At 40.6% G+C, this 25,585-nt stretch overlaps 1 protein-coding gene across 9 annotated transcripts; it reads right to left on the bottom strand.

Annotated features, from left to right (window-relative positions):
* Nucleotides 1-473: 473 nt before the first annotated feature.
* On the bottom strand, nt 474-25,585 carry Zbtb34 (zinc finger and BTB domain containing 34). Of its 9 annotated transcripts, XM_027944153.2 has the most exons (6): nt 25,514-25,582; nt 22,438-22,558; nt 21,697-21,811; nt 7,668-7,789; nt 7,064-7,131; nt 474-6,962 (listed from the first exon to the last, which is right to left on the bottom strand). In XM_027944153.2, the coding sequence occupies exon 6, from the start codon at nt 6,950-6,952 to the stop codon at nt 5,438-5,440; it is 1,515 nt and encodes a 504-aa protein (XP_027799954.2). In that variant the 5' UTR covers nt 6,953-6,962; nt 7,064-7,131; nt 7,668-7,789; nt 21,697-21,811; nt 22,438-22,558; nt 25,514-25,582; the 3' UTR covers nt 474-5,437. The 9 variants fall into 9 exon arrangements, with proteins under 9 accessions (XP_027799954.2, XP_027799945.2, XP_027799989.2 ...); XM_027944144.2 differs by lacking the exon at nt 21,697-21,811; XM_027944188.2 differs by lacking the exons at nt 7,064-7,131; nt 7,668-7,789.

Raw genomic sequence — 25,585 nt, 5'->3', positions numbered from 1 at the left:
CATCCAATTACAAATGGTAGTAAGTGCTCCATGGGCAGGAACCCAGCTCAACAAGACCTTTATAAAGGGGCCTGACTTCAATAGCCCTTGTAGGGAAGCAGAATTGGAACCCGGAGGAGTTGTCTTGGCCAAGTGGAAGAAGACAGAGGAGGCAGAAGAGACAGCCCGTACAGCTTCGAGCTCTGTGCAGGACCAGGTGAGGCACTTTCAAGAAACCAAATGGGTACTTCTGCAGGCAGGTGGGGACAGCAGGGTTCACCCCTGCTAATCCAGTCTTAGCCACACAAAAGAAAGATCAGAAACACACCTGCTCCTATCTCTTCTCTGCACAATTGTGGCACAAGAGCTTCTTATGAAACCCTTGCCTTTTGAAAACAGTGGTTACAGAAACTATGAGACAGCAGATATTTGTCAGGGCCAGGGAAACTCTCAGAGGCCAGGGCAGGCGAAGACAGAGAGCAAACACAGCACAGTTGCTCTAGCAGCATTTTTATTTACAAACAGCAATTTCCATTGACTTTATACCATAAAAAAGCCATTTACAAGCAAGAAACGAGAATTCAGAACAAAATTAAGCAGCACTGAAATATTCATGTCACAAATCTAAAACAAAATGAATACAGAGTAAAATATCATTTGAATAAATAGTCTTAAATCCATGCTATAAAATAATCCTTAATGGCAAGTTACTAGTTGATACAGCATCCGCTTAGCTAGCTTCATTTACTTCATATGGTGATGAAGTGTGGAGTTGTGAGGTTACCAGTTTATATTGCAAGATAATGACACTGTGTTAAGTCATTCAAATTGCTCAACCATTTATAACGGAAAACAATGTTAGCCCTACTAATAAAAGTGGTGAGAGAGATGGTTTTCACATTAGGAAAATGGTCATTCTCAAACAAACCAGGTAAGTTTACCTCTTACTCTAGTCAGGGCAGCAACCAGAGGCTTAGGCCACAAGTCCAAAGGTTGAATTCACAGCATACTTGTCACTGAGGGGCAGCAAGAGGTCTGTTTACTGAATCGGCTACTCGGAGTGCCAAGCAAGGCTGACTCCGGGACTTGATCAAGATTTACAATAGCCCTGTCTGTGCCAGACCCAGAGAGGGAACCAGAGAAAACAGGTTCTCTTCTGGGCTGAGAAGTCAAGGCAGAAACAGTGGACACACTCTGGCACTTACTGAAAAAGATGCATGTGACATGATAACCGTTACAAATTTGGAACAATGTGAATGACTCTTCTGAACGTTCAGTTCAGTTGCACTGAGTAATATGAAATCTATGATTTATGAACTAGATAGTTTCATATAAAGAATTTACATAATTCCCCAATACTTTCATATATAAAATTTAATAAATAACCCTGACCAGTCTAGAAGCACCATTCAAGGGGCATGTGCCCTTGGAAAATAGTTTAGGTGTTGCATATTTGAGTCCCTTTCAGTGGAGGCTTCACAGGAAACCATTATAGAATTTAACAATAACGACGATGACGACGACAACAACAAAAAGTCACAGTAACAAACAGAAAAGTTGTTAAAATAAAACACATCAATCTCTTTAAAGTAAAGCTCATTCACATAGATGATTCCCCCCAGCCCTTGTTTTGTGTTCCTGCAAATTCTTCCTAGAGTCTAGGCTGTAAAAACAAAAAATAAAACCAAAACTACACATAAAAACATGCAGGCTATGGTCTGGGCTAAGGGAAAAACAGAGTTGGTTATAACTGCTTTCATCAGAAGAGACATATGCTCTGAAAGATTTAAAAATTATCAATTTAGTTCTACAGTATATTCTGCTTAACAGTGAACTGACAGTATCCTTTCTGCTGTTTAAAAAAAGAAAAAAGGGGGGAAAAAAAAACCTAAAAACAACACAAAAAAAAAAAAAAATCAGACAACTGCTAAGGCAGTGCCAACTGGGTGGGAGGCTTTCCACTAACCAAAAAGTTAACTTGTCTTCATATACTGTATTTACAAATATAATTTCTAAATGTATTTACAGCTTTAGTAGAAATTAGAGGGTAGAGAACTGATTAGAATGAAAAAACTGTTTAAAACCACAAACATTAGTACAAGTATAAAATTCTTTGTTGTCTTCACAGTTTGTAGTAACAGGTTAAACATTGATAGAAAGGACGCTGTCACTGTCTTCACATTGTCTAATGCTGAGAAGGTAGCTCAGGAAGAGACTCAATTATGAACAAGCCTTATGGATTCAGGATATACTTTACTGTAAAAGATTTTTTTCACATATCACTTTATCTTAATTGATTTCTGCATCTGATATAAATGAAAACACCTAACCTAAAACTGTACAGAAATAGGGACTTTGCTTTCCAAAAAGAGTTGCTCTAAGGAGTTACACAGCGTACTTCGTCTGTGGAGACGTGAACTTCAGGGAGGGAATGTTTCTGTTCTGTGGTCATGTTAATCCTCCTGGCACATCCTCATGTGGCAAGGCACAATTAACTGCTGCTGCCCCATCTGAGTGAAGTGACCCTCTCACCAGTCATGCACACTGGAAGGCATGACAGTGCGAATGCTCAGAAAGGCTACTCAGCTGTGTGCTGGCCTACGTGCTGCCTCCCTCGAAGCCCTGCGGAACTTTACAGTACTGTGTTATGGCTTGAGAATTCATTCTTAACACTGCTAGCAGTGGAAAGGGTAAAGTGTTAGCAACAAGAATGGGAGCAAGTGGAACTTGCAAAATATGGAATCATGATTATTAGAGAGAAACTCAATCAATTTTCTGCCCCTTAACAGTCCCATGACAATGTTTGAACCTGAACTGTACAATCAAAGCAATGTATATTTTTGTCAAAGACAATTTTGGATAAGTCACTCTTTGGTAAACTCAAACCAGTTAAACAAATTTACAATTACAAGAACTTCATGTAAATAAGGTTAAGACGGACACGATGACAAGAACCAGGACACTAAAGGTGCTTGCCCCAAGTGCTCTCCCTCCCAACTTGTCTCATATGCTGCAGAAAGCTCTAGAGGCCTTGCAGAAGGCCCCAAGCCTGAGTGAAAAGGAGGTTACTTCCCTGAGCTTGACCTCTCATGTCCTTGGATTTGGGTCTTTCTTGTCACAAACTTAATTTGTAATACAACACAAATTTTTTGCATTCAATTCTTAAAAAAAAAAAAAATCAAAATCAAACTTATTCATGTTAAAGAAAAAAAAAATCAACAAACATTTACCTGAAACCCCAGAACATATTTAAGTGGGTAAACACTTGGGGTCCAGCCTCCCCGTGAAGCACACGGCTTTATCAGGAGTTGTACAAGTGCTTCAAGGAGAGAACAAACCCCCACTTAGGCAGTTTGACGAGGAAAAAGGCATACTATATACCCGATTTAGCAAGAGCTGCTCCTCAGGAGCAGCAGGATTAGAGTGTAATCTACTCGGAGTTAACACTGATGTGTAGCGTAGCAGTTCACACGTGAACAGGTCCTGTGTGCTAAAGAGGTGCTACTGCACAGCCACCACCCACGGGCTATTACACACAAAGGGTTTGAATGACTTTTTTTTCTTAAAAACAAAACAAAAAACCCAAACCAAAATAATTCCCCAAATCTACGTTGGTATTTTAAGAGCCAAAAAAGCATGGAACACCAGCAAACGTCCATTTCTGCATTCCTTAATGCACAGCCTCAGAGGCTGTCTTTTGTTTCTATTCCTCTTAGATGGCAGCACTGTTCCCCTGTGGAGATGCGCTGAGTGTGGACTCAAGAGTCCAGGTCCACAGACAGAGGCTGCAGTGCTGACATCCCAAGGGCAGCCTGCAGCAAGACTCACCACCAAGCTGCTTCCAGAACTGCCCGCTACTGGAGTCTACAGCACCAAAGCGATCTTGTAAAGCCTGTTTGTATATGTGAACACAATAGTGAAGACTTTTCCTACCAATAGAACATTATTCAAACAGGATCAGGTATACAGTAATGTGTTTGCCAGCACATACATGCTTTTGAGGTCTCTCTTCAAGCTATGAACCAAAGAGAGGAAAATAACTGTAATTCACAACTACCATTAAATTTCACATTTTCTACAACTATACTGACCTAAAAGATACTTAACAAAAATAGCACCACGTGACCAAAAATATGGTGATACACACACAAATTTGGTGACACACTGAGTATCTCAGAGGGCTTTTAACTGTTGGTTTCTTTAAGCAGGAAACACTGAGAGAGTGGGGGAGCCACCGAGGCTCTCGTTAGCACACACAATACTAAGATAGATATATTGCTTGCAATTCCCATAGAGTATAGCTTTACAAAAAGTACAAATTCCAAGTTCTGCAGTTTCCCAGGGAACTGCACGTAGAAAAAGTTGCTGTGCACCTGAACTGGCTGTTTGAAAAGGGAAAGAAAAAGGAGGAAGAAAACAAAAACACCACAACACTGCTTGGAGAATTTTGTAGACAAAACTACAAATCCCTTTCCTTTAGTGCGAGGACTAACTCATGGTAGAGAGTGATTCGATTTAGTTACCTGGTATGTATGTTTCTACAGTACGGAATGAAGGTAGATTTGTAGGCCGGTAAAAACCTTGAAAACCACTGCTCCTTTGGGGTTGGCTAATATAACACTATACTATGTAAAAAGGTCAGCACCACAGGTCGTCCAGCTTTCCTGCCAGACAACGAACAAAAATTCCAAAGGGTTCCCAACTAGAGTTGAAGAAATTTTATGGCATTTGGTTTATGTACTTGTTATGAAGCAGAGCTGTGAACACTGTGATTTGCTTTGCTTGCTTTTGGACACAATGATTAATATATATGAAATCTTATTAACATTCTTCTGTAAGGAAAACAAAGGGGCAAAAGTAACATATTAGGTAGGGATGAGACAGAGTCAAAAGCTCTGTTCACATTGTATTAAATTATATATTCCTCTTACATTCACCTCAACCAGAATAAACTCAAATTTGAGAATGTATATATACTATATATATAATAATCGTTTTATTATATATATATATAAATTGCCTAACTACCCCCTAAAGTAAGTTTAAATTAGAAAAGGTTACCCATTTGTATCAGCTGACGGCATCCTAGTCCCTCCGTGGAAATGCACTGGTGCCAGCGCCCACAATGAGAGAGAGTATGCCTCTTGGCAGAGAATGGCGGGTCAACTAGTTGGCATAGCTAACTCACTGGAGGATTTTGGATTAAGAGTTCAGCCAAAGAGGAATACTGTCAGCCCATGTTTTCCCTGGATATGTTGCCCTTCATGCTTTGAGCTCCTTGGGGGAGAGAGGGCGGGGAAAGGATAAACACAATGAAGTGTTCCATCCAGAAACTTTAGAAAAACTGCCAAGAGACCAAGAGATTTCCAGATGGTTGGGAAAACCAAAGATTACAACAAAGCAAATCACAAATATGCATTGATTAATGTGCTTTGTTTGGGTGCACTTCTTTACCATCTTAATCAGGAGCATCTGACACTGTATGAATTTCCATCCGGGAATCTAGGGCCATATCTGAGGCTGATGCGTCATTTTCTAGTTTCTGTTCCACATACACATCTGTTCTCTCAGGGGACTCTAGACGACTCCTGACTTCGGCAACGCCTGGGTGGTTTTTCCTCAGGTGCTGGTTGAGGGTACCTTGGAATGGAAAGCACTTCCCACAGATCTCACAGCGGAATGGTTTATCATCAGTGTGGCCCCGGATGTGGTACTCCAGTTGGTCCTTCCGTGTGTACTTCTTCCCACAGAACTTGCACACAAAGGGGGTGATTCCCATATGGAGGCGCATGTGCCTGTCAAGGCTTCCTTTCTGGTTGAAGGACTTCCCACAGTAAATACAGATCAACCTCTCATTGTATGGGTACCAGTGACCTCTTGCACTCCTCTCCCGGGGACTGCTCTCATACCCAGGGTTGCTCATCACAGCTTCACTGTCAGATCCCTGTACCATGCCCTGCAGGTCACTGTGCAGGTGGACGGACAGAGCCCGCTTCTGGCGGGCACGCCCTCCTCGGAAACAGCTCAGCATGGACCTGGATGGGCTAGAATTACTCAGACTTCCAAAAGCTTCTGAAACACTGGTTGGCTGTGAGGCTGCTTGGGAATAGGAATATGCATGCTGGAGCACAGAGCCATAGGAGCCCACATTCACTGCCACAACTTGTTCCCCATCAACCATTTCGGTGTGGTACCCATCATCACCTAGGGAGGAGCTGTCAGAACAGCTGGGTCGGTCGGACTTTTCCATCTTCACTTTAACCTCAGTGATCTGGCTTTCCCTCACCAAGAGGTCCCCTTGCTCATGGTCCCCCTCGATCTGAATCTCATACTCAGACACACTCCCACTGCTCCCCCTGTCTGAATGCCCCTCCTCCTGTAAGCGGCTGCGCAAAGCTTTGCTGGGAGTTGTCTCCATCCGGAGATCACTGCTCACAGCGGGCTGCCGTACCTGAGGGCAGTATGGAGGGGAGATCTCAACAGGGTTGGTGAAGAAGCTGCCGTCTTTCACTCCATTACGGCTCTCGGGATTTTCCTCAGCACCGACAGTGACAGAGTCGACATCTCCAACACTTATTTTTGAATGGATGCTCTCTAGGATCTGCGTGCACTTGTCAATGACACACTGCATCTGAAGAAAGCTAGCTGCTGTCAGAAAACTGACAACATCCTTCAGCTGCAAGGACATTCTTCCAGTGTAACAAAAGGAAAGCAACTGTTCAAACACGTTGGGGTTTTTAATCACCGATATTGACAAGCCACTCATGGTACTTAATGCTGAATGGTCCCGGAAATACGGAGAACTGGCAGCAAGAACTGCTTTATGGGCTCGGAATGGCTGACCCTGAATATGGACAATGATGTCACATAGTTTCCCTTGCAGGCGGAGTTCATTTAGCTGGCTCAGAACGGTGCTGCTGTACTCGGGCACATCAAACTGAATAAAACTGCTGCTGTCCATTTCTACCGACATGAAGCGCAATCTGTGGAAAAAGAGAGATTTCATAATTCACCAATGACTGCTCACCAAGCACAAGTGAAATAAACACAAGCTGACAACATCTAAACACTGCAGCTATCGTACCTCCTAAGGTCTGCCTCAACATTCTTCCTCTTGCTTTTTTTTAGTCTTTCAGGTTTCAGTTAATTTACCTAAAGCCAAATAACCACAGGATTAATTAGCTCAGTATCATTACCATCCAACATTCTCTTGATCAAAAATAAAACACTAGACATAATAGGGCTATTTCTGCTCCAACTGAGAAACTAGTATACTTTCAGAAAAAATATTTCCCTGTTTCACTTACTTTTGAGGATTTGAAAGACTCTAAAAATTACTGAAATTCACCTAAAGGATGACCTGACTTACTGTGTATTTTTTTTTTTAGTGGACACAATATCCTTATTTTATTTTTATGTGGTGCCTCACGCATGCTAGGCGAGCACGCTACCACTTGAGCCACATCCCCAGCCCTTATCTGTGTATTTATAACTGGTATTTTTCAAGTTAACAGCACACTGGGCATCATGAGTGAAGCAGGTCCCTTGTCAGTACTGTCATGATTTGCACTTTTCCACCTTCTGCTCTGCACACTTTTTTGTGACACAGCAAAGCTCAGTCCCTTCCAGTAAAGTTATTTTTAGGAGTAGGAGCAAGAAGAGTGATGGACACATCAAAAGTGCCTCACCTCCACTAGAGCTCACAGTGCTGGCGCACCTGGGACAGTTCTGCTTCCCTCTTGTCTGGAATCTGCAGCACCAGCTTGCTCAAAACTGATGAAGTACAGAGAGGCCAGGCTACATTTTCTGACTAAAACACAAGATGAGATCTAACAATTATATTTTAGTTTTTAAGATCCAACCAATAAAAATTTAAAGCCCTCCTTAATAGGTATTGAATCAGAGAAAAATCAGAATGGAATACAAGTATTTATAAAATGAGAAAACAAACAAAATCAGCAGTAAAGAAGGGTCTGAGTGACATTTACATAGGTCTTCAACTTACTTGGGAATGTATCTCCAAAAAATTAGATGGACAGGTATGTAATAAAGCAAACATGATAAAATGCTAACAATGGCAGGGTTCGGATGGCAAATATCCAGGTGTTTGCTATAGAATTCTCTCAACTTTTATGAATATTTGAAATTTTTCATAATGAAATGCTGGAGGCTTAGAAAATATCACCAACAACAAGAAAGGCAATAAGAGAAGTCAAAGCCTTCAAACTTTTTTACCATTAAAGAATGAGTACTAAAAATAAGTGGAACTACTCAACTCAGGAGGTTGGTAAATAAATAACAAATTAAGCTCAAAGAAAGAAAATAATACAGAATAATAACATAATCACAGAAAAAAAATTTAACAATTTCAAGACAAGACAATGTGCAACCAAATACAAGACTTGCAGGAAAGGATCAGTTAGTAGAACTGTATCACTTTAGAATTTTTTTAAAAAATCATGTCAAAATCGGAGTTAAAACATTTTAGTCAAACAGGAATACTGTGTCTTTATTTATCCTAGACTTACGACTGAAATCAATTTGAAATCTGTATGGAATGGACATATTTTTAGGATAACATAAATTGGCAGAACTAAATAAAAAAGAAACAGAAGTGCCAAGACACAAATGATCTTCAGGCCGTTCACACTGTTCCAGACACATGTAGAAACATTTAAAGCATTTCAGTTCATCTGGCACAAATCTGATACCAGAAGATGACAAATAGCACAAAGAACACTGTCTACTTTGTCTAAGTAGAGATTTTAAAGTTCTAATGGAAATACTAGGAAATACAACGCATTAAAAGAATATATTATAACCAAGAACAGCTGCTTCCCAAAAGTAGGAGTAGCTACATATTAGGAAATATACAAATATAATCTATAAAATAAGAAGGTCAAAGGGGAAAAAATACATATGACTAAATCAATACTATACCAAAAATGCAGTTGAGGAAGTTGAACACCTCAGAGTAAGGAAGAAATATTCAATAAGCTAGTCAGCAAACAATACTCTCTTGATATAATAAACAGTATCTACTGCATGTCAATGACAGCAGCATCCTTAAAAAGGAAACATTATGTCTGCATGTCCCAAAACGTACTTGGTAGAACACAAGCCCATGAATTAGCCAGCCCCAGATCATTCCTTATCTCCTAGGGATCAAAAACACATTAGCATAATAACCCATCTGAAAAGTCCTGCAGAGGAGCATTCTGTTTAACTCAGCAGTTTGCAAACTCATTTAATTGGAACTCTTTTCTCAAGGTACACACATTAATATTCTAAAGAATTAATGCTCCCTGGAGCACATTCTGGTAAACACTTTAGTAAGGCATTCCCATCAGGAACTGGAAGACAGACAACATTTTTACCATCACTACTCTTAGATTGTTCTGGAACTTCCAGTCAAAGCAACACAACAAGGGGAAATTAAGGCATATAGCCATTAAAAAAAAAGAGAGAAAGAAATTACTGTTACACACAATTATGACTATTTACATAGGAAATACAAACAAATCATCTGCAATATATATTAGAGTTAGGATTTAAGAAGTGGAGGGTCTCAAAAATAACTGCACATAAAAAAAAAAAAAAAACGTGTAAGATCACAAGTTACAGACAGCAACAAGCAACAGAAACTATACAATACCTGGGTGAGGATGAAGATAAATAAATAGTGAATGTAAAATAGATAGTAAAATGACCAGGCAGTCAGGATAATTGGTCCCATTCAACCACATAGGCTAACCAATAGACATGTTAATGAGCCTATTTCAAATGTTAAAGACACAACCTGTGGGCACACCTTCAGCCAATTCCTTTGGGCCAGAGGTGGAAAATGGAAAATGGGGGTAAACTCAGACTTAAGTTATAGAAAGGTAGGTGGGGGTGATGATAGTCCAAATGATAGTTTTGATACTTTTTAAAAAATTTTTGATTGTATTTGCAGATGAACAGCATGCCTTTATTTTGTTTATATTTATGTGGTGCTAAGGATCGAACTTAGTGCCTCACACATGCTAGGCAAGCGCTCTGCCACTAAGCTACAGTCCCAGCCCCTTGATACTTTTTCAATGCCTTTTTATATAGATTTTGTTCCATGCTCAGCCCAGAATCATATATAAACTCCTAAGCTGGCACACCAAATTTTTTTTTTCCTGCTATGAGTCCCCCTCCCGCATGGCAGGGGTTCTATCTCTTCTCCCTTAAATAAATCCTGCTCTGCTTGCTTTTCCCTTCTTCAAAATTTGTAGGACAAAAACCCAGAGGAAATTGACCAAACAGGGAATCTAGTCTCACTCAAAATTCTGGTTTCAGTAGGGCCAACAAAAAGGAAATACAATACTACCTTAATACAAGGACAAAATACAAATGCATAAATGAAGAGATGCTTCTGAAGGAAGATTCAATACTATAGAGGCAGAAACCTTTATCTAAAATTAATTTGTAAATGTAATGCGACTCAATGGAATATTTTCTTAGAAATTTGACAAAATGATTTCAATTCATCCCCCGACCCCATGCTGGGAATTAAACCCAGGATCTCAAACATGCTAGAACAATGAAAAATAAAACACATGTGTAACTTAATGTTTTCTAGTTGCTTTTTTTTTTCTTTTTCTTTGCAGCACCAAGGACGAAACCCAGGGTCTTATGCATGCTGGACAAGTGCCTTATCACTGTATTGCAACCCAAACCATCTAGTACTTTTTTTTTTTTTTTTTTTTGGTACTGGGGGTTGAACGCAGGAATGCTTTACCACTGAGCTACATCCCCAGCCCTTTTTATTTTTTTATTTTATTTTGAGACAGAGTCTCATTAAGTTACTGAGCGCCTTACTACACTGCCTAGGCTGGCCTCAGACTTGCAATCCTCCTGCCTCAGCCACCCAAGTTGCTGTGATTACTGACATGCAGCATAGTGCCTGGTGTTAGTAAATTATATTTTTTAAAATAAAAAACTAAAATAAATTTTCACAATATATTTAACCCAATGTATCTAAAACATGGCACCGCATAATCAACAACAGTTTAGAAAGCTATGAGACGTTTTAAATTCCTTTTTTCATATTAAGTCTTTGAAATCTGATGTGTATTTTATATACAACATGTGTGGACTAGTTGCATTTCAGGGGTTGGTTTTGTTATTGGTTTGTTTTGGTTTTTTTTTTTTTTGGCAGGACTGGGGATTGAACCCAGGGCCTTACACATGGTAAGTATTCTACCACTGTACTACATCCCTAGCCCTACTAGTTGCATTTCAAGTGTATGTGTGGCTAGTGGCTACCAAATTGGACAGCACAGATCTAGAATAAATGCTAAAAGAAATTTTAGAAAAAGAAAAATATAGCCAATGTAAAATTAGATTCAAGTTAATTTGGTAAATAAAATAGATATTAAGTACCTTTTATGTGCCAGGCACTAACCACCAGGTGCGTTATAATCCTCTCATCATAAACTGTGATACAAACTATGAGATCTTTTATAATGGGGGACTGGTCAGAGAAGGCCACATGAACAAATGCTATTTTATTTTATTCTTTAATATATTTTTTAGTTGCAGAGAGACAAAATGTTAGAGTCTGTAAACAAGTCAAGATGGCGCCTGGCATTTTGCGAGAGGGAGTGGTTTGTGAAGTAACACCAGTGGGCCATTGAGTATGGAGATTCCTTATTGGTTGACTGCTGTATCTAGTTTATGTTAATTAAGATACGATGTGTGTAATGTATATATACCCCTCCTGTCCTACAATAAACGGCTCCCACTCCTGCTGTATCAATCTACACAAGTTCCTTGTCACCCCCCTGGTTATTTTGCTGCAGCCGGACTGCGGCAACACAATACCTTTATTTTTATTTATTTATTTATTTTTATGTGGTGTTGAGGATTGAACCCAGTGCCCACATGTGCCAGGTGAGTGCTCTTCCACTGAACCACAAACTCAGCCCATACATGCTATTTTAAATGAGACCAAAAGGATGAACAAAGGTTAGCGAGCTCTGTGAGGGTGTGGGGGTGCTGCAAGGAAACTGTCTAGGCAGAAGAAATCACATGTATAAAGAGATAAAGAGCCTGGGCTGGGAAGGAAGGATCGCTGGGAGTGTCATACCAGAGCAGGACAGGGCTGAAGGGAAGGGCAGAGCCCACATCATGCTGTCAGGGCAGGCAGGTAGAAATCAGACTGAGATAGACCGAAGTAGAAATCAGCCTCATGAGCCATTTCAAATCAGTGAAAAAAAAAAAGGAATAATGATTAAAATAGATGCTGCTTAGGGAATGTGAACAAACAATAACAGAATCAGATTTCTTATAGCATACCCTGAAATAATCTCTAGGAAAAGACAGTTCTAAGCACTGGAAGATAGATATATAGGTTTAACTACAGAAGTAAGTTTTTTATATACCTAAAAAAAAAACAAACTTTTGACCAAAAGAAAAAAAAATTATGAAAAATATTTTCCAACATACATGGCAGAGAATACAAAATTCATAAATCAATGAAAGTCATATATAACAATTGAAAAAAATCAGCAAAGAGTATGAACAGATGCTTTAAAAAAGAAATGAAAATATCCTTGCCTTTTAAACAGAGAAAAAATGCTTAATCATTTCATTTGTAAACTAAAAAATTAAGATGAGACAATACTTTCTCAAATTGGCACAACTTACAAAAATGCAACCCAGCTGGCACCTGACGAGAGGTCAAATATTACTTAACCTTATAGCATTTTCATGATACCAAGTGTGTAAATAGCAACTTGTGGAATGAAGGGGCAAAAGGGGGTGGGGGACAGACAAAAACCAGGGGAAAAGGACAAAAAAAAGCATTTCTGAAGCAGAATGAAAAACCAAGAACATGTTTACAATGAGGCCTCCTCTCCTGTGTGCAGCTTTTTATCTTCTCGGAAGTAGAGAATGATACTTGAAATAAAATCACTAAGGGGAAAAATGAAACACCCTGATTAACGCCTAAGAGGGATTCCATTTTTCTGCAACATGAGAAAGGTAGCACTTTGCTCTCCTCTCCCTTATACCAATGCTTCCTTCGACAGTGACAATGAGATTCAAAGTTCCTCCCTCGAGCTGCTAACAAGCAACACTCTTGAGTAAGCAGCTTCTAAAAGACTGGAAAAAAGTGAATTTATACTTAATCTGAGTTCTAGGCACATTACCAGGCTACAGAGAGCAAATAGCATAATTCATCACAAGTTCTATACCCCATGACTGGACTTATTAGGCCTGGTTGGTAGTCCTGAGATAGAAGAGGTCAGAACCTTTTGTAAAAGGGACTTCAAGTTCAAATAAGATCCTCCAAGAGGTTACTCAATGGCTTCTGGCAGTTCTTGATTTCTTCCCTACATAGAATGCCAGAGGGCCTATACCTATGTTAGATCAATTTTTAATTATCTTTTTAAAATATGCACATAGAATTTCAGATTATAGTAGAAAAAAGTACAAAAATTGCCAAACTTTCCTCAATCTCAACCCCTTTTCCCACAGACAATCACTGGTAGTTTTGGGGTGCTCTTTCAGAGAAATTTAAACATGTATTGTATTGGCCTAAACTGTTTTGTACCCTGATCTTAAGAAACATATTTAATATACCTTAAAGTCTTTCCTTAGCAGCATATACCCCATGACCCCACTTTTTCCAACTTCACAGCATTCCATGGATGGTTGTGTCAGTATTTTTAACCAGTTCCATCTTATATCAAAACAGGAAGCAACTTAAATAGCCAATACAAAGCCAGAACAGCAACATACGTGTCACATACATTGTGGCTTTCTTTTCTAACTCCTCACAGAGAAATCATGAGGTTTTCATTTCAATAGTGCCAAATTATCCTCTATATAAGGTGGAAGCAACTAGCCTTTCACCAAAAACATGGGGAAGAGTCTGCTCCCCTGCAAGTGCCAGCAATTGGTATTAAATTTTAACTTTTGCTGAACTGACAGGAGAAAAATGGTACCTCATCATTTTGATGTGCATATGTTTATGTTTAAATGAGGTTGATATCTTTTCTCGTGTTTAATGGCAACCTGTCTAACTTTTGTCTTTGAATTACCTATTCTTATCTTTGCCCACATTTGCCTTTTTCTTTTTAATATTTTTTTTAATTGTAGATATACACAATATCTTTATTTATTTTTATGTGGTGCTGAGGATCGAACCCAGTTCCTCACATATACGAGGCAGGCACTCTACCAATGAGCTATAGCCCCTGCCCCATATTTGCCTTTTTTATTGAACTGTCAGAGCTCTTTGCAAATTAAGGAAATTAGCCTTTTGTCATATGTGCTGCAAATATGAGATTTAATTGTAGTCACTAAATGGCATACTAACTGGGGATTTAAATTATTTTTTCCTCCTTTTATAGGAAATATTCATTTAATATCAATCTCCTACTTATACAAAACCACAGGGAATTCAAAGATGAGTCCCAGTCTTGTAGTTTGATCCAGGCTTAATGCAGTTCCTCCCAACTCAAAGAGATATGGGAATGGAATTCATTTTTGATAATGCAGAGTAGTGATTTATATGAGTTTTTCATTTAGATTAAGTTTGCAGCTTCTTCAGAAAACAATAATGAATTTGATTATTCTGCTCACTAAAAACATCAGAATCAGTCTTCTTTAATTTAGCATATTAATCATAGGGCTTTCCCTCATATTAGGTAAAAAATCATGCCCACAAGACATGTACATTTTTGCACTTTAATTTAAAAAAGAGGCACATATAAAATGAACATTTTTCTGTAGTACTATTAATACTTATTTTAACAATATTTATTTTGGTTTTGTTTGTAAAAACTATACTTTTGATAAAAACCAGAAACACTTCTTTCAAAAACCACCACATGGAGAGGACTTAGTTGAAGGGGTCTGCTGGCTCCTCAGCTTCAGAGGTCTCTTCTGCTCATACAACCAATGAAGAGACCATCTTTCTGCTTTTTCAAATTCTTACTTTAGAATTCTTTTTCTTTTCCTTCCTTCCTTTTTTTTTTTCTTTTGGTAGTGCTCAGAAATCAAACCCAGGATTCTACCATTGAGTCATACCTCCAGCCAGAATTCTTACTGTCTTATAAAGAAAGAATATGAAGAAAGAGTATGAAGTCAAACTATGGAAACAGCTTCCACCTCTCACACAGCTTCTGCCGTGGCCATTTGATGCTCTCCCTGGTCTTGTGGGTTTTGGGAAGGATCCTCTAATATGGGCAGTCCAATATTCTGCTTCCACACATATCAAACCCCTATACCAGTCTCAGAAACTGAAAAAAGGAGATGACTGCTACCTCCAATCACATACCTTAACCTTCCTCCTTTTCCTGGAAAAGTCCTTTTCCAGCTTCCAAAACTAGAAGATCTGTGGCTGCAAGGGCCCGTAAACAAGTGGCCAGCCTTGGACTACAAAGCCCAACTCTTTGGACAGATGTCCGTGTCAAGACTCCTACATGGACATCTTGACATGTCAGTAACCACCAGTAACCACCAGGTACCAAATGCTTGATGCATATAGGCATAACTGAAAGACTCACCATGCTCACTGAACTTTTACCATCCCCCATGAAGCAGCACTATTAAACCATTTTAAAGATGAGGAAACAGACTCTAAGGCCAATTTTCCCAGGACTGTTCCGACTGCTGCCCAGGAGGAAGAACAGCAAATGAAGGCATTTTAGTAAAATCCACCAAAATTACAAATGCACATCTCTATGAAAAAGCAATTTCAGCATCCTCTTTTTAGATCAAAATCACCTGTAGAAGTAAGGACTGTGAGCAGAAAACCCAGCTAAAAGTGCATTATGCCATCCATATTCACAGCTTTGATCCCTATTTCTCCCTCAGAGCCCCTTAATCCTGGCTCATTTTACCTGCTTTAAACAAAAAACCATCTTTACATGTTAAAGTCTCAATTAGTTAGAAACCACAGAACTAGGCTCAAGTGAATGGTCCTTTGGTGTTTAAAGGTGGAAGTCCCAAAGAGCAGATGCTTCCAAGAAGACACAGGGTTCATCCAGTCCAAGTTCAAAAGAATTCAAAGTAGCAATGGGCCTGTGTTCCAAAAACAAGAGCAAACTGAGGGGACTACCCACGAGTGAGCAAATAGTAAGGAAGCCAAGTCTGATGGCACCAGAGGACAGCAGGTGGGGAAGCTAAATCACCAAGGTGAGTCCAGGGGGAGGTGGACAGCTTTAGAAGTAAAGTGACACACACTGGGTGGAGTTAAGACAGAATGGGCTCCAGCAAGAGAGAGGCCACTCATATACTGAGGCACTGTGGGCACAGCCATAGGGAGAGTGGGACTGGTCTGTCAATACCACCTGAGCCAGGCCAGACACTCCTCCCAAAGACCTGAAAAAGGTGAAGGAAAAGAGAACAAGGGCTGATGCAAGACCATATGGCAACAGGCTTAGTAAGTAAAGCTGCTTGAGATCTTTGCAAGATCCCACTCAAAAATTAACTACAAATGACTTCACCATGCCCATGAATGAGGACAAGACGCTGTTCTGAAACACAACAAACAAGGAAATGACGCCTCTAATGCAGGCTCCAAAGCTCCCTTAGGAAGAAAGTACATTTTGCCTAAAGGAGTTCTGGAACAGAAAGGCATTTTGCAAACTATAATCTAGTCAACCATAATCTAACAGAAACTGCTCAAGTCTGGACACCAGTAATGAGAGCCCCTGCTCTTCCATCACCCAGCTCCTCCCACTGAGTTTGAGCAAAAAAAGGCAACAACCGCCCTTATATATATGATGACTCCATAGGGTAACAAACTAAAAAGTCCAATTAACAGAAACACAGCACCCTGAGTTTTCAGGGCTGTTGCATTAGTTTACCAAGGCCCTAAATAGTACCAGGGAATGTATGGAGGGTCCTATTAATACAATTATATTATTCATTATATTCTTATACCACTATTTTGAAAGATTTGCTTATCACCAAAAAATAAATAAAACATGGGTTAATTTGTTTATATTGACATAAAGGCCTTTCTAAGCATAACATAAGTTCCAGAAGCCACAAAGGCAAAGACAACATAAAAGCATGACAAAAACATACCCCCCTTTCCAAAAACACCACAAGATGAACGACATACTAGAGGAAAAATGCATGCATGTTTGACAGAGGGCTACTGTCCAAATTCTTTAATTTATAAATCAAATTGGGTGAACACAAAAAAACCTACTGAAGAAAGGGCAAAGGATACACAGTTCAACAAAACAAACAAAACCCAGAGAAAACAAAAAAAGACCATGAAGAGATGTTTTAACTTTACTCATGATTAAAGACATTTGAATTCCAAAAAGAAAAAAGACCTTTTTTTTTTTTTAAGTTCTGGAGATTAAACCCAGAGCCTCTAGTCAAGCGCTCTACCACTGACCTATACTCCAGCCCATGAAATATAACTTTTAACTCATCAGACTTGTGGACATTTTAAAAGAGCTGGCAAATGTAATCCTGAGAGATAACTGGGTAATATCTCTCAACACATAAAGGGCATTTACCTGTTGGTCCCCAAATGACAGCTAAGAATTGAGCCTTTAAATACATCATATTCACAAACTAGGTGGGTGGTGCACACCTATAATCCCAGTTACTGAGGAGACAGAAGCAGAGTATTGACTGAGCCCAGGAGTTTGAAGCCAACCTGGGCAATTTAGGGAGACCTTATCTCAAAATAAAACACAAAATGGACTGGGGATGTAGCTCAATGAAAGTACCCAGGTACCATCAATAGATAGATAGATTTACTTATATATAAAACCCATAAATTTTTTCATTTATATATATATATATATATATATATATATATATCTCCACATTAGGATTAGGATATATGTAACAAGGATGTCCAACTAAGGATTTTTCTTTGTTATAGGAAGAAAAAAAAAAAAAAAAAGGACCACCATCAAAAGGAGACTGGCTTTTTTTTAAAAAAAAAAAAAAAAAAAAAAGAAAGAAAGAAAAAAGCAAATTGGATGGGGTCATACATTCCTGCAGGAGGAACATGAACCCAGGAGTTTGACGACTGGCTGGCCAACACAGTGGGCCCTGCCTCAAAAATAAAACTACTATGAAATATTATGCAGTCATTTAAAAGAACAGATAGCCAGGTGCAGTGTTTTGTAAGTTTATAACTTTTGACTTCCCCAAAGCTTTACAATTAATAGCCTGTTATTGATAGGAAGCTTACCCATAACAAACAAGTAGATTAACATGTTTTGTATGCTATATGCATTATATGTAGTAAAAAGCGCACAAGAACCTCAAGAGAATACTTTTTATCACTACATGCAACTTACTGGAGTGATGTGGAAGGATTAGTATTACACAATTATTTTAGGTGAATACTCCTAACACTTGAGCTCACTGCAATAGCAACAGGAGGTAGCTGTGAAATTATTACAGCAATACAGTACATACTACTATTAATTTTATGCAGTTATGACTTAGTACTGCATCTTTATGTTTGTTTACATTTCTCTCAAATGCAAATGGTACTATGTGGTCTGTGTTTGTTTTAAGGGTTTTTTTGGGGGAAATGGGGTACCAGGGATCAAACTCAGGGGCACTCAGTCATATCCCCACTGAGTCATATCTCCATTCCTATTTTGTATTTTATTTAGAGATAGGGTCTCACTGAATTGCTTAGTGCCTTGCTTTTTTTGCAGAGGCTGACTTTGAACTCAAGATCTTCCTGCCTCATCCTCTGGAGCTGCTGGTATTACAGGCCTGCACCACCACAACCAGCTGTTTTAAGTTTTGATACACATTAATTTTTTTTAATATTTTATTTTTTAGTTGTAGTTGGACACAATACCTTTACTTTATTTATTTTGTTTTTATGTGGTGCTGAGGATCGAACCCAAGGCCCTCCCCATGCTAGGCGAGCGCTCTACTGCTGAGCCACAACCCCAGCCCCATATTAACTTTTTGTAATAGATTTGTGGGTATTTTATGGCAGAGAACAATAAAATAAAGACTAGTATCCACATATTTACACATTCATGACATCTTTTTCTCATTTCTAGGCTACATGCTTTGTGAGGTTTTTCAAATTATTAAAATATAAAAAAAAAATTTTTAAATGTTCCATGAATGAGTGAACCCATGCAGTTCAAACAGGTGTTACTCAAGGGTCAAATGTATGTGCTACTGAATCTGTTCTAGAAGGAATCACATGATATATTAACACTGGTCACCTTAGGAAGGGAAACATACTTCATTTTAAAACTTCTGATATTTTAATCACACAGTTGTATTAGTCTCACTAAATTTTATAAAAGACATGTAGGCTTTTCGCCTAAAAATAAATAGTTTTTTAAACTAAAAAAATCTAGAAAGATGGGCTGCAAATGGATAATTTTTATATAAAACTAACAATTATAGAGACAGAAATAAAGAACTATGAGGAACAATGACAGGACTGATTACTTCTGACCAAAAAGATTTTTTTAAAAATCAATAGAAATCTTCTTAGGCAACATATTTTAAAACAGGGCCTTGCATTTCAAAAGGAACAGATCCAACACTCCAGACAGAAGTGGCAGGAGCAGTATGCAAGCGGATGGGGTCTGGGGTGCAATGAGCTGCATGAGTGGTACAAAAAGGGATGTGACAAAGGACTGCCATAGGGTGGAGGCCCTTGAGCACCTGGATAGAGACTGCAGGTGGGATTCTCAAGGCAGCCACTGTGAACGAGAGTCCAGAGGATTTAACAGGACTTTGGAGACAGGTATGACATCCACTTTGAGGAGGCAAGGAGCTCAGCCAGGACAAGCTGAGTTGAGGCTGCCTACTAAGGAGTAGGAAACATGGGGCAGGAGAGAAACAGATACTGATTGGGAAGTGACCAAAAACTGTATTGAGGATGGTGGTGAAAGATGATGTTCCTCAGGGAGGGAACATAGAAGAGAACTGGGAACAGAAAAAGGTGCGGTACTCTAACACAGTATCTGATGAAAAAATGTACCATTCATACTTAGCTCTCTCCTGAAACAGCATTTCCACTGACTAGTATCAAAAGTAAAACTATCAGCTGGGTGTGAATGCGCAGGCTTGTAATCCCAGAGCCTGGAAGACTAAGGCAATAGGATCACAAGTTCAAAGCCAGCCCCAGCAACTTAGTGAGGCCCTAAGCAATTAGCAAGAACCTATCTCCAAAAAAAAAAAGGGTTAGGGATGTGGTTCAGTGGTCAAGCACCCCTGGGTTCAATCCTGTTGGTGGTGGTAACTCTGCATCATATATTCTGCTAGTGAGGAAACTAGACAATATAAACTAGGAACATCCTGTCACACTGTTGACCCATGCTACAGAAAACTTACAGACAAGACAGGACTCTTAAATGTCACCTGGGCATGACACCCTCACGAAATTCTTGGGTAAATCCTTGGAATCATTTCCCCATGACAACCAGAATTAAAGCAAAAGAGTACAGACTAAGGGACTGGATGTGTGCTGGTTTTGTGAGCTTCAAAAGCCACAGAGCTTTCCCACTCTGACAGCTCTGAGAACAGAGACAGAGGGGCTCTTATCATGGCTCAGCTGATGTAACCTAAACCAAGCTAGAGATTCAAGATCCACGTAGTGCTATCTTAGCTGTATTATTGGCTCTCAGCCTTTCCTGCTGAAGAGCCCTGAGGTATAGGACCATGTCTAAGAAAAGGCAAAATCTAGCAAGGTGGTTTATTCCCACCTAACCTGAAAACGCTATAATTTGTTTCACAAGATGCTACACTTCTTTTAAAAATATCCAGTTACACTTTCAAGAAAGGAAAGTAAGGTTACAAATTTGGAAGTTGTTTAAGGCGCCAGGAGGTACCCATTATTCTCAGTCAAGATGCTCATGATTTCAAACCCAGATGCACCTGCTGGCTTCAGTTAGTAACTTGCTGACACCTGAGACACAGCTCAAACTAAGCTTTCTCCATCAGACACTGAAGATCCCTAATTTTCACTCATACAAAGTCTTTAAAAAAGACCACAGATTGAAGCAGGGAGATGAAAGGCATGGTAACAGCAGTAACAACTATATAAAAATAACTTTTCTAGATATTTCTGCCCGGGTCTAGATCAAAACTAAAATTGAGCTGTCATGAGCTACAATCTAATCCTTTGGAAAGCAGCAACAGCCGAATAGCACCAGGGCTGCACGAAACATTCTGGTGCTACTGAAACTCAACGCAAGAAAAAATAAAAAATAAAGAAAATGGCATTCTGTGATGGATATTCATGAAGCACTCATCCTAATTTAAAGGAAAACAAGTTTAGAGTTCTTACTGCATTAATTCATGTAAGCCTGAAAGAACATTTTTATCCAAACTGTTACATTTCCTACAAAGGCGTTAACATTCTCCAGGTCTGCTCAGATATACTAATTCTGAGAGGGTGCGATTTGTCTTAGTCAATGCAAAACATCAGAAGCTGCTTCAGAGCTTTCCAAGCAGGAGAGGAATGACCTCTTTACTTGCAATGGTAAGGACTGAGTTATTCAGCTCCTACTGTGTACAGTGCTCTAAGTAAGCTCTTTACTTGATCACTAAATCTTCCTGACAACAATGAGACAATTGTTATAAGTATTCCCCTTTTACAGATGAAGAAACAAACTGAGAGATGAAGAAACTTTCCCTAGTTCACTCAGCTAATTACTGGCTCAGCCAGGACTTGAACCTAGATTTGTCATTCTTAAGAGTCAGAACTCCTACCTCCTCTAAGACTTTAAGCTGGGTGTGTTGATGAAAGCCTGTAATCTCAGCAGCTCCAGAGGCTAAGACAGTAGGATTGAAAGCTTGAGGATAGCTTGGGTGACTTCACAAGACTCTGTCTCAAAAAAATAAATAAAAGGGTTATAAAAAATAAAAAGGGCTAGAGATAGCTCAGTGGTAAACTGGCCCTGGGTTCAATCCCCAGCATCACACAAACACAAAAAAGCAGGGTTTTTACTGATGCAGAATTCTTAATGATCAACTTCAAGAAGAGAATTCTCATTTAAGGATGTACTACATGGATAAAGTCAGGCTAAGTCTGACACGGTAATAATTACAAGGTCACAATATATTATACTTCAAATGGTTTGCGCCATTTCTCTATGAAATGTTCATTCTTTTTACTGTCAGTGAAGAAGGCAAAAAGATATTCCAAATTCTTTTTCTTTTTGTTATGGGGTCTCACAAGGTTGCCGAGGCTGGCCTTGAACTCCTGGGTTCAAGCAATCCTCCTACCTTAGCCTCCCAAGTAAGCTGGGACTGCAGGTGTGTGCCACCATGCCCTGCTAGATGTTTCAAATTCTAATCACAAATTGAACAGCTTTGTTTCAGGTAAAAGAACAAAAGTTTCTTACAGAAAGGAACTCAACATAAAAATATTAAGGGTGCATTATAGGGGCACTGGACCTGGAAAATACATTATGCTCTGCTTCTTATGACAAAAGGATTAGAAAAGCTCACCTGGAATTGCATTCTTCCATGAGGTTTTCCATGCCATCAACATCAACCAGAAAATAACCATTAGAAACTTAACTGCGTTCAGTTGATGACCTTCACTAAGCTAAATTCAGCAGTTTGTCAGCTACAAAACATTAAATGGACAGGATTAAGAAGTTTGAAAAACATTAAGCAGAATTTAAAGTAAAGCAACATGAAAATTAATGAGAATAAAATATAACTATGGCTTCTAGATTTATGATACTGACATTTTTTGACAAGTGCTTCAACTGCAAGGCAGATACAGAGCCATGCTGAAATCTATAACTCAGGGGATACAGTCAGGTAGCCTATGATCACCCCCCCCCCTTGATAAAACCATATCCAATGACAATGTATTAAGCAGTTACTAGGTAATACAAATTTTACTACCTTGTTTGTATTTCATTTTCATTTAAAAATTCATATGAAATCCTATGAAAGGGTCTTTATCATCCTACATACTACAAATAAAAAATGAAGGCTCAGAGATATCTGATAAATTGCTCAAGTTCACATAGCTAGTAAGTAGCCTTGCTGGGATTCAAACCAAGGTGTGATTGCAAAGCTGATAATCTTTCCCCACATCTTCTGACTGAAGAATTATGACATTTTTCTTTTCCTGTGATCAGGAATAAACATTTTAATGTTTGTAAGATTTCTGTACCCCAAGATTGAAAGCTGAAAACATCCACCTTGACTGGCATTAAACATCAGTTAAACATGATAGACAACACTAATAACTAAAAGAGCTTCTCCCTAAAATAAATGTTAAAAAATTGTTTACCAACAAAAATCAGAAAGTATCTGAATACCTATTAAAAAAAATACAGGTACTAGAAGGGCTCTGAGAGAAGTAGTAAAAATCCAGTGCCCTTAAAAAATCTCCCACTCCAGGGGCTGGGGATGTGGCTCAAGAGGTAGCACGCTCGCCTGGCACGCGTGCGGCCCAGGTTCGATCCTCAGCACCACATACAAACAAAGATGTTGTGTCCGCCGAGAACTAAAATAAATAAATAAATATTAAAAAAAAAAAATCTCCCACTCCATTTGGGACAAGAACAAGTTCAATAACTAAGGAACAAGTGCTGGATCTGAGTGTCACAAAGGCATGGGGGTAGGGCAGTCAGGGAACATGTTCTGAAGGAAGTATGTCTTCAGCAGGGACTTGAAGGAAGTGAACTGGAGAATGTGCACAGAGGAGGGGAACAACAGGGGCAAAGCCCAAGAGGCAGTCATGACTTGGCTTCTGCTGGGGCCAGACTTGGAGAAGAAGCAGGGAATAAGGTTCAGGTGGATGAGGTGGGACTAAATCAAGGACAGCCCTGGGCAGATAGGGCATGCAATGGCTGGACACCAATCAGCTTTGAATAGTAGTATAACTACCAATGCCTCCTAGCTGATCCCCTGGCCTCCAGCCTCTCCCTTCCGGCTCTAGCGCATGAACCACCCCTTGTCTCCTGTCGCTCAACAGTGCCTTTAGAATAGTTTCAACTTTGGCCTACTGTTCAAGTTCTTTCTGGAACCAGCCCCAACCAATCTTTCCTCCTACCCCTCTCCTACATGAGCCCTTTTCTGCCAGGAGACTGGTCTAGTCACTAACTCCACAGGATCACTGGGCCTGACTCCTCTTTTCCTATCTGAAGCCTACTCATCCTTTAACACCCAGCTCAAATCCCGCCCCCTCACTAAGCCCTCCCTGACCACTGTGCCTACAGTGACCTCCATCTTGCCTTGTTAATTCTACTGTACACAGCGTTGTCTAATCAAAATTACCTTTTCACAGGTAATGTCTTGGCACCTAATGTGAAGCTATTTGGAGACTAAGTGAGCCTTCAATTACTTTCCCCCACCACATGGAACAGCATCTTGGCATTTAATAAGCAAGAAGGCGCTCAACTATTTTTTGACTTCCTATAGTAAGTTAGGCGTTAGCATAAAGGAAGGATGGGGGAGGGGAAACCTCTGGAGTCAGCGACCAGCTAAGAAACTGTTGCAATAATCCAGATGTGAAGCAAAGAGGGCCTGGACTAGGGAACAAAGAAAAATGGGCAAATATAAACAAAATGTTTGCATGCAAAACTCCGAGGAATGTGATTCACTAAAACTAGGGTGAACAGCAAGGGATGAAAGATGATAAAGTGAGGTTGGAAAACGCTGCTTGTAGTCATTTTAAACCTGTGTGAAACAAAAGTGAATTAAGTGGCTAAAAGTGCACATTTGAGGGAAAAAAAAGTCTTCAGTGAAGCTGCCCAGTGTCTTCAACCAGGGACAGCCCTTCCAATTCCAGGCTTACACAGCGTAGCAGCGCTGGAACAGTCTTTAGAGAGCTAATCCGAACCCTCCGTTCTCACGTGGGGAAACTGAGGCCCAGCGTGGAAAAGGCTTCCTGAAAGCCTTAACACAAGACTCCCTGACTAGTGCCGCCCTACAGCATGGCCACTTGGCCTCGAAGGGCACTGTTTACAGCCCCCGGGCCGGTCCGCCCTCGGAATGGCAAGACCAACTGAGCGCGAGAGTGACCACGGAGACCTCCGGGGCCAAGCACAACCCGCCGCCGCCTGTTTACCTGGAGAAAAGCAGTGGCGTGAGGCAGCCGCCTCTTGGCAGCCCCTCCCGGGGCGACCCCCGGCCGGCCAGGCTCTCCAGGGGCCTCAAACACCCAGACCCCCGCCCCCGGCACAACAGGGAGCAACCCCGGGAGCGAGGTGCCCGGAAGCGGGGATCCAGAGACGGCCGGGGCGGAGGCTGAGCAGCCCAGGGCAGCCTCCTTCGCGACCCTCCGCCCGGTCAGCGGCGCCCGGGCTCCGGGGCCGAGCACGGCTGCCCCTTGGGGTGCGCGCCTGGCCCGAACAGGTGCCCGGGCCTCCGACCCCGCCCGGCCTCGGCTCCCGTCGGCGCCGCCCGCCCACCCGCCGGCCCGCGGGACTGACCAGGCGCGGAGACGCCCGCCCCGCCGCGCCCAGGGGGAGCCGGACAGCGGCCCAGGGGCTGACCCCCGTCCTGCCGGCCCCGCCCGCGCCTCGCCCGCCGCCCGCCGCCCCCGGCCGGCGCGCCTCACCTGCCCAGAGCGCCGCGCTCACATCGCCCGCCCGCGGCGCCCCCTCCGCCGCCGCCGGCGCCAGGCCCGTCC

This window comes from Marmota flaviventris, chromosome 13 (genome assembly GCF_047511675.1).
Source record: "Marmota flaviventris isolate mMarFla1 chromosome 13, mMarFla1.hap1, whole genome shotgun sequence".
NCBI lineage: Eukaryota > Metazoa > Chordata > Mammalia > Rodentia > Sciuridae > Marmota > Marmota flaviventris.
Note: the sequence above shows the minus strand (reverse complement) of the source record. Positions and strands in the feature narration are given on the sequence as shown.

Coding starts and splice junctions, on each gene's coding strand:
- Zbtb34 (XM_027944128.2), bottom strand. CDS start 22,469: ATGGAAAACCTCATGGAAGAATGCAATTCCAG. Junction 6,963..22,437: donor ATGGAAGAATGCAATTCCAG/GTGAGCTTTTCT, acceptor CTTTTTCCACAG/ATTGCGCTTCATGTCGGTAG.